The sequence below is a fragment of the Cyanistes caeruleus genome, chromosome 3, assembly GCF_971803275.1.
Source record: "Cyanistes caeruleus chromosome 3, bCyaCae1.hap1.1, whole genome shotgun sequence".
Classification (NCBI taxonomy): Eukaryota; Metazoa; Chordata; class Aves; order Passeriformes; family Paridae; genus Cyanistes; species Cyanistes caeruleus.
The window spans coordinates 8,702,852-8,718,191 of NC_141703.1; the positions used below are offsets into that span (position 1 = coordinate 8,702,852).

Genomic DNA, 15,340 nt, shown 5'->3' on the forward strand with positions numbered 1-15,340 from the left:
TTGGTTTCTAAAATTTCACCACTGAACCTATCACTAGGTGGAGTTTGTGCTCTTCGAAGGTGTAACCAGCCCCCAGAGCCAGAAATTCTCCTTCTCATGGCCCCTGAAAGAAGTTAAAGATACTCATTCTCTATCATATTTTCTGTTTCCAAATTCTCAGAAAACTTTATGTTTTCTGGCATATTGCTTTTGGCATTAAAGTACTCTGGTACCTTGGTGTATTTATATAGTGCATTTTGAAAGTTCTATACTGTGTGTACTTGTAAAAATACAAAGATAAAAAAATACAATTACTCATTTATTTCTAGGTATACAGTGGTCAAGTTCTGATAAATAAATGGAAGCCTAGATATATATGTTTGATTTAAATTGAAATGCTGTTAGTGTGCCTTGCATACACAGATAGACATGTATGTGCACTGAGACTTACATGTGTGTATTTATAGACAGACATATGTACAGACATGTGTGTGTATGTGTGCACATGGATGATCAAACGTGTCTCTGACCTCCTGAAATTTCCATTTAATCCATATACTTACACATGCAATTTTACTGATTTCCATTTATGCAGCTGCTGTTCCTATGCAAGTTTGTGGTGATTGAAATTTATAAAGGAGAGGACATGCTGTTTAGACACTATTTTATACACCCAAAGTTAATAATCATAGTCATAATTAACTTTGTACAACTTTTTCCTTTTTCTTCCAGGTATTACTTGTACTATATGCAAAATACATCCAGTCTTTGTCCCTGAGGAATATTTTAAGTCATACTGTTGACATTAGGGTAGTTGAAGTAAATTGAATTCATATCATGATGCTAAACCACTGTAAGTCCTGATAATCAAGAATACAGAAATTAATCCTGCATGACTGTTGAGAGACTAAGTATGGGTTCACTTAAAATGCACTCAAACTACTTTAGCTCTTTAAAATATAAATACACCATCTCTAAATTCCCTCACAGTGCTTTTAGGAGCTATTTATACTACTTTTAGGAGTTATTTATACTATTCACTACATAGAGGAGTTACAACATTTTCACTCTCTGTTATGTCTAAATTCCTTTAAGGACCTAAATAATGTTTTCATTAAGTATAATGAGACTACCATCAGCAGCGAGAATTGGAGATATAAATGTTTTGGTAGTAATTCTGCTTTGCTCAGTATATCATAGTGATGAGCTCTAAAGTTAACACCTATTTGCCTTTCAAGACTGTTCTGGAATTACATTTTATTCATGCTGTGTAATTAACACGTTCTTTTTCAGGATTTTAATGACTCAGCAAAAGCCTTGCAAAATCTAAATCTGGCTAAACTGTAGTTATTTGTACACAAAGAAGTCTTTTTTTTTTCCCAAGACCATTTTCATTTAATGTCAAAACAGTTTAGACACAGCTGTTTCCAATCACACTCATCAAAAACTGAAGAGATATTAACAGTTAGAATTTTAAGGGATGTTAGGAGCATCAAAAAATAAAAAAAAAGAGATTTTGTTATTTGGTATATCTGTTAAACATGAGACTGTGTTTAATCTGCTGATTTACCACATACTGATGAATTAGTCAGTGTCTAACTGGGAATGCAGTATTGTCTTCCCCCCAGAATTTTCTGTTTTGCTGGCTGCCCAAGACACACCAACCCTGCCAGATGGAATGGAAAAAGGCAACTGGTGTTCTCCAAGACTTGCTACGTGTGTACTCCATGGGTGTGCCTGACCCAGACTTTCAGGGTGAAGTTTTCCACAGCAAGGGTTTTGGCAGTGGAGAGACTGAGGGAATCCAAATTTGACCCTCCCCATCTCCTTTGTGCCATTGCTGGGAGGAAGGGCATGAGGCCACCTTTAACTGAGAAAAGCCCAGGAGATTTCTTCCAGTCACTGGCATAGGGAGCAGGAAAGTGCTCAGGGACAGGACACACAGCCAGAGGCTGCTGCCCTGCAGAACATTTCATTTCCCTAAAATACACTATTTTTACAGTCAGGGCAGTATCTTATATTTTTGTCAAGGAGTGTGCCATTGAGGTTTAGGTGTGACCTAGGAAAGGAAGTTATTAGGATATAACTTAAGTTTATTATTTCACACAAGAAACTATGTGATCATCATCTCTGTTATTTAAGCTTCCAGAACAAGAATTTCAATTAATGTACCTCTTACCAACGTTTTCAGCCAATGCTGTCTCTCATAAGCTGGCCTCTAGTGTTTCTTTCCTTTCATTTAAGGAAAAGCAGCTTTCTGTTAGCAAACATGATTATATCACTTAAAAATGCAAAATGAGCCGAGTGCCTCTGACAGGCATGTGCAGGGGAGATGCCTTTTGAAAACTGCAAGTGTTGCTGCCATTAAGCATCATGAGAAAGTAATAATCAGCTCCAAGAATTCTAGGAATTATGCAAGAAATGCATTATTCTGATTATTATATTTTAAGACTGTCTATTTCTGCAGATATTTACAAGAGCAATTCTAAGTATCAGAGTATTTGCATTCAGCCAGGCAATTCACCGGGCTAAAAGTGAGTGGTTTGGATTGGGGCCCTATTTGTCATTCTCTTATGATTAATTAGACTCCTTATTCAGGGATTTCAAAACTTCATTACACACAGTTGGGTTGTTTAGGTATTGTTTTTATTTCCTTATCATTCTTTTACTATTTGGAGAAAAATTACTGGATTGTTAAACATTTTTACAATTTAATTAATTTCACTTCTCCATCAAAAGCTGTATTTTTATTATCACTGTAACTGCAGTTGTTACAGCTACTCTGGCACAGCACAATAAAATTATACTTCTGAACTGCTATTAAAAAAGCAGAAAAGAAAAATTATGTTTTTATATTAACTTTTTGACATAACAAGAATTTTTTTTAAGTCTCCAAGAGCACTTAACTTCGCTTTGGGCTTTATTTTTCTATTCAACCAAGACATTTTCACACATTTTAGTCCTCTAGTGTTGCTTAATTTCAGTCTTGAAAATTTTCTTTTACCTCTGAACAGTCAAAACCTGATTTTTCCATGAAAAGCAGACTGGTTAATTCTCCTGTAATGCCAGGAGTGCCAGGAACTCCAACTAACCCCAAGCTTAAATAGTTTGGAATTTTTTCTATGAAACTTAAAAGCTGAACTGGGAGAAAAAAAAAATGGACTGTGCCTTCAAATTCGATATACGTGACATTTGTTTAATTCAGTTCCACATGCTTCCTCCTATTAAAAAGACCCTTAAGAAAACTACAAAAATCTGATTTTTTATTAGGAATTCATTTTTTTTTTTTTAAGTTGTCTTGAATTTGCCTTTCAAGCCCCAGTCTTTTGGGTGATTTCACACTGCTGTCATTCTGACAGACATGAAGAATGGGTGTTACGTTGCACAGAGAAACTCAGAGAAACACGGAGCAAACTGGAGTCTGGATGAATGGACTCAGCACTGGCAGTTTTCCAAGGCTTATTTCAAACAGGCCATGAAGGATGCATTCCCACTGCTACTTATGCTCACATTTGTGTCTAAATTTGAGTTGTAAATTGCAGACTGTGTTAGCCCTTAAATCTGTTGCCTTTTTCAGGGCAGTTAGGATGCTCCAGGAGCTGGATGTCAGGGGAAAAGCAGCATCTCACAGTGCCCACTGCAAGAACCCTGTGCAGCAGACAGGCAAGACAAAGTAAAAATCCTGCCAACTCCTGTCGTTATGTTGTTTGAGCAGATGGAATTGCACATGCACAATCAGGAGCTACAGGAAAGCAGTCTGAGGTCCCACTGATTCCAGGGAATCAAACAGGATTCTTGCCTGTACCAACTCGGACACCACAGCTGCAGTCACTGATGGCACCTACCACTGACACCTTCTCTCACACTGAGGAGACAACCCAGCAGGGAGGATTTGTCACCACAATCACCACATTTCTACACTGTGGCCACGCTGCTTGAAATGGCTCAAAAAGGCTGCCCAGGATCTCTCTCTCATAGGCCCTACTCATAGGCTGTGACCTATGGGCAGGGTGGTGTTGGGACAGCTGGTGGAGAAGCTGCAGCTGCATTCACACTTCTGCTGGCAGTGGCTTCTTGTACAATGCTCTCATACCAGTACAGACCTCAACTCACAGAAATACCTAAATGAAGGCCAGTGTTTTGGAAATGGGCCGCTACAAGGACAATACAAGAGATACCTGATCTGCTTCAGGTACCTTTATTCTTCCAATACATTGGAATGCTGAGCACAGAAAAACTACAGCAATTATCACTATCAGATTAAAGCACTGCTTTTCCTGATGTTGTTCTTTAAACAGAGTAAAAATCTCTTCACGTGTGGAAATCAAAGAATTCCTTAGGCTGTTAAACTGAAGTTGCTCTGATGAAACTGCCATTTGTTACCATCTTTCTTTTTCATTTTTTTGGCAGAAAAGTTCAAAGCAGATCATTGAGCCCAAGCTCAATGCTCAAGTACTGTACTTAGGCAGAGTAACTTGGAGAAGAGTTTGTGCCCAGGTCCCAGTGCCCACCCAACTCTACCAGGTATTTTACTCCAGAGGAGCTCTAGCCTGGCCTCGGGGATGCAGGAGATGCACTCACTACTGTGCACATCTCAGTCTCAGACAGCAAATTAGGGGATCCAGGTGGGGAGGTAACCAGAGGCACTCCTGAGCCAAAGGAAAAGTCAGATTGGAAAAAAATGCTTTGGAGAAAGCTCCCAAACACAGCACCCACACAGATTTTTCATTTTAATTACCAAGAAGATTACATTTTTCTTAGGCCACTTAGGCCACTTAGTATAGCCAGCCTCAAAGTTCTGTTCCCAGACTAACATTTCCCCGTGAGATGACTCTCCTTCCTCTGCAATTCTGTGTCCCTTATTTCTAAAGAAGTATTCCTTTCCTGAATAGATGGTATTTCCCTATTTGTCCGGGAAACAGCGCAGAATGTGGGAGGGACCCTCAGAACTCCCTGGGCTCGCTCCCCTGTACTACCCCAGCACACAGACTGGCAGGGGCTAGGGCTTTTCCCACACCTTTGCCAGTTTAGGTCGTACATTAAATTCTCACGGTAGAAGTGCAAAAAGAAAGAAACCCCAAAACTACCTGTAGTTAAGCTGCAGGGTAGACAGATGTGAAATCAAAAGGAACATAGGATGCTCTGCCTGAAGCCTCTGCCTCTGTAGGCTTGGAGTGTCTAGGGAATTTGCTTTCATGTGAAAGGCAGGGAAGAAAGCCTCCAGTCTTTGTGGTTATGGAATGAAGCCTTAAAATATAACTCCACAACACCCCGCCAGCGCAAAGAAGTTAATGAGCAACGTGATGATGTTTTCTTACTCTTATGACTTAGGGCAGGCACTGTGGGATGGGATGGGATGGGATGGGATGGGATGGGATGGGATGGGATGGGATGGGATGGGATGGGATGGGATGGGATGACAGCCGGCAGCATGACACTTCCCCAGAGATGTCCCACCGTGCCAGAAAAGTTACCGGAGGGAGCACGAGGGGCTCATCCTCCCTATCCCAGATAAGGGACCCTCGGTCACCAGAAGCCTCCCTGCCTCGGTGCCTGCCCTGGCGGGACGGGTGGAAGGACATGTGTGACAGACACACTGACAGACAGTCCGGGCCAGCTCGGTGCCCTTGGCTGAGCCCCGGGCTCATGGCACCGAGCCGGGACCCGACACCTGGGCTGCATCAACAGCAGCGTGGGCAGCAGGTCCAGAGAGCGTATCCTGCCCCTCTGCCCTGCTGAGACCCCACCTTGAATAGTGCATCCAGTTCTGGGGACACCAGCAGAGGAAAGCTGGGGCGAGTTCAGCGGAGGCAGTGGGGGTGGAACGAGGCGATTTTTGAGGAGCCTTCGAACACAAACCATTCTGATTCCGTGATTCCCAGGGCGGGCCCGGAGGGCAGCGAGCAGCAGGAGCCCCTCGGGGGAGGCAACACCCGGCACAGGCCACAGCAGGGCTCCCACAGGTCCCACACGTCCGAACGCCTTCCCCGGAGGCGAGGCGGGGCCGGCAGCGGGAGGAGGAGACTCGGTCGGAGGCCACTCGGAGAATTGTCCCCGTCCCATTCCTCCTCTGCCTGCTGGTGCTGCTGCTGGTGCTGCTGTCCCTTTGCAGCGCCGGGCCGGGCGGGGCCGCCGTGTGGAGCATGGGGAGCTGCTGGCTGCTCCTCGCTGCGCTGCTCGGCCTGGGCGCCCGGGCCAGCCTGGAGTACGAGGGTGAGGAAGGGGCGGCGGGGCCGGGGAGCGGGGCCGGGCCGGGGGCGGCGGGAGCGCCGCGCTGTCCGCGGCAGCCTGAGGGGCCGGGGGCCCGTCCTGCTCGCTCGCTGCCGGCTGCAGCGCTTTGTGTCTCGCTCTGTGTCTGGTCCAGCCCTGAATGAAGCCGCTTTCTGGCTCTGGAGTGCCGGGTTATTACTGGAGTGGGTGCGAGTAAAGCTTGCAGCCGTGCCGGGTTTAATCGCTGCCGAGTGCGGGGCGTTCTCACAGCGGGTGTCTCCTCTGCACCTCCGTGCCGCCACCTTGGCACTCGGAGAGAGGAGGTGACACCCGCTCTAAGCTGCTGAAGGAGGAGAGGGGCTCCGCGTTGTCCCTGAGTGTCGAGTGTAAGTCGATGGGCCAGCCCTGCCTCTTGAACCGCAGCACTTCGGTTTCAGCAGTGTTTGGTGCCCGGGTGAGAGACTGCAAGCAGCAAGGTAATCTCAGTTTTCAGTGTGAAAAATGAATGGGTGAATCTGCCTGGCTTTTCTAGGCACCTAATAAATAAAAAAAATTAAAAAATAATGCATGCTGATGCTATTTCACTTCTAATTATTTGCATTTCCTGTAGCAAAATTTGAAATGAGCTTAAATTTAGGTTCCATTGCCAAGCAGAGGGAAATGGGTATGTGGGTTCTGCCTGTTCTAAAGCAGCTGTGTCTTGTCTGGTTACACACTTCTGATTTGGGAGACAAGCAAAGCCAGTGTAAACTGGCATGCCCTGGTGGTGGTTTAACAGGTGTACTCCATGAGAATTTGTGGGCAGAACAGAGCCTTCCACGTAAGTGGGTATTGCTTCAAACTGAGATGACTTTCTGAGTTGAAAGGGAAGGGTGGCCGTGGACAGGTGAGAAAGGTGTCTCATACAACTTGCTGCAATGTGTTGGGATGCCCGTTTTTTGTTTCTTGAAGCTATCCCTACTTAATATGTACTTCTGTCCATGGAGGGGTGTAAAATGGCATAATGGTGGTATTTGTGAGCTGAGGTTTAGCTTTCCTTATTTTCATTGGCGGGTTCTAGGTGGCTTCTTTCCAAGATGAAAGATGTTGGAACACAAATTTATGCACTTTCTTTACCAAATGCTAAGGTATTGGACACATCATTTGCTAAATCAACAAAGACAACAGAAGTTCCTGTCCTGGCATTTCTCTGAGGATTATTGTACTGCCAAATTATCTTTATTTTCTTAAGAAGATGAGTGAATGCTTTAGTTTGTGGTTCATGTGAATGTTAGTCCTCAAGTAGCTTACAGAGGATGCTAATATCCTATCCTCTGTTTTCCTAGAAGGCCAAATGTAACCTCTCTAATCTCAAAAGTTTAATTTTTGCTTGTAATCTTCAAGTTGGCTGCACAAAAGCCTGCTTGTTTCATCTTTCACTCATTTGGAAGTCCATTTTCCTTCTTAGACTTAGTGTCAAAGGCTCCAAAGACCTTAAATCATCAGCAGCTGTAATTGTAAACCCTAATATTAAGTTAATGTTGCATGTTACTTTTCTTCTGTTTGTTTTTAGCAGAGAAATGTGATACTCTTTCAGACCTTATTCCTAGTATGAAATCTAGTAAAACTGTTTATAGGTATTTTTTCTAATGGTACTGTGTTGGTATGCAACCATGCACATTAGGTACAGAATGCCATTAAGTAAACTAAAATAGACTTTTTTTAAAAAAAATAAATCTCTACAGCATGTGTGTTTGGGGCCCTCTTGATTATACAGGCACAAACTTATTGAACCCCTACCAAAATGTTGACAGTGGATTACTCTGTAGACAGAGCCAAGCAGTCTGTTTTGGTTCCATGCAAAATGCTTGTATTCAATAGTGGATTGTTCTTTAAACATCAGGAATAGGCTAATCAGCTCTTAAAGTCATAATTTGGTAACACTGAAGTTTTTGGTGTAGGACATTAGTGCTCCACAATTCCAAAGACCATGTTAAACACCACACTAAATAGGTGTAATTTTCATGCCCTAAGAATTCTGCTATCAATTTTTTGATGGCAGACGAGTAGAAATCAAACCAGTATTCCACGTGTGAAGATGTAATTGAACTAATTATCTTCTCAGCATAAAGAAGAAAACTAAAAAAGTCCAAATAATTAAAATTCTTACAATACTTAAAGGCTTTTGAAACAGCAGGTGTTTTAATTGTAACTGTATTTTCAGATTTTGAAAGGATGCTGTGGTATTCTCACATTGGTTCATTCAAAGCTAATGAGGCACTGACAAAATCTCTTTGGTGGCACTACTCAGAGGAAAGTCTGTCTTCTCTTCAAGAACAGTTTAAGACACACCTTTTGGAAGTTAAAACAAGCATAAAACCTTTACCCTGAAGGACTGAAAAGGGAGATGTGATCTTGGAGCTCTTCACTGACTTTCTGTGGTGTTGGGGAGGGTACAGCTGTCCATATGTACATATATACATATAGAGATCACTTGTTCAGTATTTGGGGGATGTGAAGGCGAAGTCAAGTGGCACTGTATGATGTAAGCCTGTGATACTTTTCTCTTACATTTTTGGTAGCTGAAAAGAAAATCTTATTTATGATAGAATGAATGGGAGCTGTGCATTGGAACAAGGTACTGGTGTGAAGGGGCCATGAACCTTGAGAGAAACGTCACTAAAATCACTTGAAAACCATGTAATATTATGGAACTATTTTCAAAAGCTGTGTGAGATTTAATTCAAAGAAAACAATATATACACAAGTGTCATGTTTATAAGCTAAGTATATTAGATATATATGGAATAAATATGAGTAGATGGAAGTCAGGTTGTGGAAAGGATAGTTCTTCTCAAAGCTTTGTGCTAGATCAAGGGGTGCATCTATGACTGACACTTCTGAGTGCTTCAGCCCTTCAGAGAGAGGCAGTCCTTGCCCAGTAGAGTTTATACTATAGACAGACAGAGGATAGGAGAAAAAAACAGAAGGAAGAAAGTATTTAAGATTGCTTAAAGTCAAATGGCAGGCTTTAAAAAAATCTGGCATCACAATAAATGGATTCCTACTCGTAGCTCTTCTCCATTGGACCAAGCTGCAGAATGGTCAGGAAGTAATCTCCAAGTGCCCTGAGCAGCTGGTGCTCTGCAGTGCCAAGGGTGGAGCCTGTTGTATCAGCTGAGGGTTCTTTTGTTGTGTTTCTCTTTTAAACACAGTTTGCTGGCTGCCTTGTCAATTCTGGGTGACAGTTTGTATGTACAGGCTCCACACGTGCAGCTGCGGGCTCAAGACCTGTGGTGGGCACAGACCTGGGTGTGTTGTGTGCTGGCCAGATACAACACACAACCCAGGATGGGAATGAATGCTCTGAGGAAAGGTGTCCCTGTCCACAGCAGGGGGCTTGGAACTAGAACAGCTTTAAGACCTCTTCCAATCCAGGCCATTCTGTGATGCTCTGAATGCAAGCAGGTAAGTGTGTTTTAAGGCATGGCTTTATACACAGTTAAAGAGGCTGGCTCTGTCTAAACAAGCTCCAGTTATCTGGATAGTTGCATATGAATAAGACTTCCAGCAACAGAGAAGCCTAATAGAAATTACATTCTCAGGTGACCTCAGGCATAACAGGTATGTCATGTTAAAATCAATCAATAATGTTAACTCATCTCCTGACACTGCTTTCATATATTCCTGTGTGAAGTGGACCGTTTTCATGAGCTGTAGTAATTCCCTACTGAAGACTCCTTGTGGCATTATAAGCATTACCAAAGCAGTACATTTCCTCCTGAGTGGTCCTTAAATAATCAGGTCATTGCATCCTGTCTGCTCAGCCTGCTCACTCTTCAGCAGCACCTGGGGGCTTCACTGCAACTGAAATCTCTGGGCTGAGATCACACAGAGAGTGAAATTAAGGATATTTCAATGAACTGTCCTTTTTCTCACAGTGACATACACCTTGCCAGAAAGCACAGACAAACTAACTGCATTTAATGCCTTGGGTAGCTAAGTCTGGGCAAGCATTGGATGTGGTACAGGATGTGCTGTAGAACCATTAATGACAGTTTTTTTCATGCCTGAAAATTGCTGTATCCCTTATCTTCTTGGTCCACTGCAGCAGTAAGTGCGGGCATGACAAGAGCTTGCCAAACATCTACACTGTAAAAAACAGTGTTTATAAAATCTTGCACTTGAGATAGCCATCAGTATGTGTGAGGTTCTTTCTGTGCAAAATATGAATGTGCTTATAATTTGGTTTATCAAAAACATTGATTCTAAAAGTAATGTAAAAATGTTGATTTGTGTTTTACTTTTGTCTCCTTGTCTGACAGTTGAAATGAGTAGTTAGAAATGAACATCACTGAAATACAGTTTTATTCTCTCACTCTAGAGCTATGAACAGAATGGGTATTGTTTGGTCAAATTTGTGGCTGATGAAGGTGCAGGGAGCCAGATTTGGCAAGCTCTTGTGTTGGCATTCAGTTTGAATAAGCCACTGGTTTGAAAATTGACACTCCATACACATTTTACATGGCAAGCTGCTTGGACTCACTTTGCACTTTGGAGATAGGCATGGGCTTAAGCCCACACTGAGCTGTTTTGATGTTTGTTGATAAACAGGAGTATCTTTGGTGGGAGAGACTGCTCCCAAGGCATGGATCCCCAGTCCAGCATTGTGATTGGAGTGGAAAGCAGTGAAGAGGCAACCAAAACCTGTCCCTCCCTCCCTGCACCCCATCACACTACTCATTTTTTGTTCAAAAAGCATATCAGTAGTCTAATACTTCATGAAATTCTAATATGTAGTGCATTTAATACAGATTCTAATTTAATATTGTCAATCTTTCCTGGTACTTAGGTGAAACTTCTGAAACTCTGTTTTTTCACTAACTGGAGTAACAAGTTACATGTTCCTCTACATACTTGGCTAATTTTTCAGCTTCCAAAATGGCTGTGTTTTGATTGTTTTGAGTTTTTTTTCTTTGAATTTGCTGTTTCAAGGTTTGTGAAAAATTACGATGCATTTCTTTCACCCATTTCACAAGGCATTCACTTAATTTTTTTTAACACAGTAAATGAACATCTCAGCATAGAGGACATGGATGGCTGGCACTTCCCTGCCACTGTTTGTAACTATTGATTGTATCTAAAGGGCACTGGTTTGTTCAAACTGAAAATTTGTGCTGCAATACATTAAAAATGGCTCCAAATGGTGGGTTTTAAGTTTAATTATTTTGATATTTTCTGTAACTTGAAATAGCCACTTAAGATATCTGCCTGAGTTTGAAACCACTTTGACTTGTCATTTGGCACATCTTCACAGGAACAGAGAAAGGATTTTTGTATTTCTTGAGAGATCCAAGGAAAAAAATAGGTTTCCCCAAGTTAATACATATTTGCAAGCACAGCTTTGCCAATATTTTCCATTGATTTGCCTGAACAATCTTGACGAGATTTTGTTGTGCCTGACGAAATAAATGGTATGTACACAACACAGAAATGTTAAAGGAGTAGTTACACAGAGAGTAAATCTCTATCAAATGCAGCATCAGGATGATAAGAAATCCTTCCCCATCCCGCCATTACGTCTAAATGATGTTTCTTGGTAGCTGCAGGAATTCTTCCTGAGAAAAATGTCAGAAATTACACTTCTTCCTTTCTCTGAAGATGGAGGGAGAATGCATTTGGCATGGGAGCACATTAAGAGCCTGCTAGTAGCTTGCAAAAGTGAATCTGTCCAAATTGACTACTGTTCAAATGAATTTTTTCTGCTACTTGGAGAAAAAGTGTTGCTCGTGAGTTTTGGCTTGTTTCCTAAACACTGGACTGGCTGGCTGGCCCTTATCATCAGCCCTTTTGATTTTATTTTTAGTACTGTTTTTGTGCTTTTCCTCTAGCACTTAGCAGATGCTACCTTGAAAAAGCAGCTACTTTGCCTTCCTTCACCCTGTCATTCTTTTCAGCAGTACCTCTTAAATATTTTCCTCCAGGAAACATTAGGCAGCTGTGGCCTGTTGCTGATCCTGTGGACTCCATGTTCTCCCCATGGCTGTCCTGGGCCTCCTCCTACCCATGCCTGTTGCCTCATTCCTGGCCTACAAGACCTTGGGCAGGATCCTTTGCCTCAGTCTCTATTCAGGTGCAGGGACCTGGTCTGGACCCTGGCCAGGGCTCCCAGACTTGTCTGCAGTGTTGGGGAGATTTCCAAAATAGCTCTCTCCAAACCTATTTTGCACTGCTGGAAACATTCCCTCTTCTGTGAACTGGGCAGCAGTTTTCAGCTCTTTGCTACTCTCCTGCTTGTGTATTTTAACTTAGCCCCTGGACTCTGAAGTGGGCTGCCCAGCTGTCCTGCCTTCCCCTGGATGAGCATCGCTGGCTCCCTGGGTGTGAGGTAACACGCTGGTTTCCATGGGATCACAAGCCTCTGGAGACAGGGAAGCCTTCTAGTGAGCCAAATCACATGATGCACTTCAAGTTTCCTTGGATGTTCTCCTATGCCCTCTTGTGCTATTTGATGTGAAATAAGCACTGAGGGTGGGACCCATCTTGCTGCTCTGGATGGTGCTGTCTCTTCCAGCCTTCTGCACGTCTTCACTGCCTTCAGTTTGGCTGTCGAGTATTGGCTCCGTCTTTGGGAAGAGTTGGCAGAATGCAGGGAAAATTACAGGCTGGGAGAGGAAAGCACCTCCAGCCATGTCAGAGTGCTGAGCCTCTGCCAGCCTGTGCAGCTCAAGCTAGGGGTGGCTGGACATTTTTGGAAAAGGTTTTTGCTATTTGAGCAGGTAGGGTTTGTCTAACTTCATACTTTTTTGCTTGCTCAGTGAAAATATGCCTTCAGCTAAGGACAGATGGCATCTGTGGGGTTCAGGTGGGCTGCCTGATGCATAGACCTGAAAAACAAAGGATGCTTGAAGTTTTGCATGTTTTGTGTTGTTCTCATGGGACACTAGCAGGTCATTATGAGCTGTTTTTGAAGAGAGAAAGGAAGATCCACATTTGAAACATGTTTTATATCATAAAGATTCTTGATTGCATTTGTTTGAAACTGGTGAGGGAATATCTCCATATGGGTGTACACATCTTTGAATTGTATAGTCTTTGATTTGTGATGTGCAGCTGTGTCCTTCAGGGAGACACAGAAGAAACTTCTGCAGCTTTGCAGTAAGATATATAACATTATGTTTTATGTTAGTGCTATCACTTGCTTCACATCTTGCAGTAGATAAAAATATGCATGTGTGAGAGTACTGCACGTGTGCAGATTTGTATGATTTAGAACTTTTATAAGTTAATCTTGTTTTGAAGATTCTGAAATTACTGTGGTGTTGATATGGAAGGAAACCCTTTCTTTCCTGTTGTGTACAATTTAAAATTTGTCACAACTCTGAACAGACATATTTCCTTATAATTTGAGCAGCATGATTGAAGACATCTGCATTTTTTTCTTTCTTGCTTCTCGCCCTCCTCTTGTTATTTTGAGGAAATGCCATTGTTACGTAGGGTGCTGGATTTAGATGTGTTGTGCATACATTCACTAAGAATAACATTGCAGTTTGGAAGCAGTGCTTTATTCAGGCTTCTGCAGCTATGCCTTGTGCTACATGGTTTACCCAAAGCCTACACTTAACCAGTGTGGGCTGGCAACATGAGTTACTCCGCAAAGTCTGTCTCCTTTTAGGCTGTGTCATGAGAGATTTAACCTGCCAGGGTCTGTGGTCCATCCTGGTGTCCCTCAGAGGTCTTTTGTCAGGCCAGATGGGGGAAGATGCTGCCTCCAGCTCCTGCCTCAGTTAAATTGTGAGCCTGTGACTGTTAGTTTTCTTTGGAGTTGTCAACTTCAGTGCAATGCACTCAAATATGATTACTCATTTCAAGTCTGCCTGTCTTGAGTCCATCCATTGTGGCTTTCTAGTTATACTGTGTGATTTGTTAGTAAAAGAGCCCAAAATTAACATGCCTCTGTACAGCTATTCCTGAAGATTAAAATTGTGTTGGCTTGCAGACATTCCCTGTTCTAAACTGCAGGGACAGATACCAGAAACACTACACCTGGTGCTGACTTACAGCTGTAGTGAAATATGTAAATAAGAAAACCATCCCAACAAATAATATAAAGGTCTTTCCTATACTTTTGTGAGAAAGAAGTGGATGTGGGTGCCCTGTGCTGAAAGCAGATACCTTTCCTATTATTCTAGTAAGAATAAAAATGGATGACCTGCTGAAGGTGTTTCTTGTGAAGGCATCTGGCTGGTAGTTTGTTTCAGCTTTGCAGTACTGATTTATTTTTTATCCCATTAAGACAGCTGGTTGGCCTTTGTCTGCATCTCCTTTGTAATGTGGTTTGTCCAGAGAGCTTTGACTGAAAACATCCATTCAGCTGCAGTTACTGCCATTGCACGTGCAGTGCACCCTATTGAGTGCCCCTGTGTGTGTGTATGTAGTTATGGAAATGCTACAGGTAGCTTTTGTGTCTCTTTGGAGCTTAAAGGGGGTGACCTGGACCTGGCTGTGGCTCTGGGCATTCCTGTGTGCCCTTCTGGCTTGTCTTTCCATTGCTCTCCTTACTGCTTCTGGATGTGCATCTGTTTCAGTTGGTTTTGAGAATCATATTTTGAGTTTCTTGTTGGTACTTGACATTTACTATAATGAGGTAGGAAATACATGTTTGGGAGGAACAGGAGATAACCATAACTGGAAACTTGCTTTGACTAAGAGTTTAGGGAAATTTCCAGTCAAATACATTGAATCCTGAGTGGTTCTGTAATAAAGGAAGGCAGCATTTGTAGGAACACCAGCAGTCCTGTTGGTGTATCACTGATGCCTCTGTTTCACCAGCACCCTGGAAGCTTGCAGTGTTTGACAGTCTGGCAGCTTGTCATTGTTTGGGAAATTGGAACACCTGAATTGTGTTTTGCCTCTGTTTTTAGGAGAAATGTTTCTGATTGGGGATTCTGTACCTCTCTCCAACTGCATGTCAATACCAAGAATATTAAACTGTACCTTTAGATGTCTTCAAGGCATTTCAGACCTTTTGGATACCAGTTACAGACAAGTGCTGTAGCCCTTTAAGTTCTTTTGTTTTAATTGTATCCAAACCCATTATTTTGCAATATTTTTGTCTGCCATATTGTAGGCAAACTGTAAATATGTTACACTTAACATATTAACATATTTA

At 42.5% G+C, this 15,340-nt stretch overlaps 1 protein-coding gene and 1 long non-coding RNA gene across 2 annotated transcripts in view; both read left to right on the forward strand.

Annotated features, from left to right (window-relative positions):
• The first annotated feature begins 711 nt into the window (after positions 1 to 711).
• On the forward strand, positions 712 to 5,251 carry LOC147653933 (uncharacterized). The gene is made up of 2 exons (XR_015284081.1): positions 712 to 832; positions 3,557 to 5,251. It is a non-coding gene; the product is annotated as an uncharacterized LOC147653933 (long non-coding RNA).
• A 713-nt stretch (positions 5,252 to 5,964) lies between these two features.
• The window catches only part of SRPX (sushi repeat containing protein X-linked), a 40,768-nt gene continuing 31,392 nt past the window's right edge, over positions 5,965 to 15,340 (forward strand). Inside the window, exon 1 of the mRNA XM_086879753.1 lies at positions 5,965 to 6,192. Within this exon, the coding sequence (XP_086735879.1) occupies positions 6,123 to 6,192 (70 nt within the window). The 5' untranslated portion in view covers positions 5,965 to 6,122. The remainder of the gene's footprint in view (positions 6,193 to 15,340) is intronic.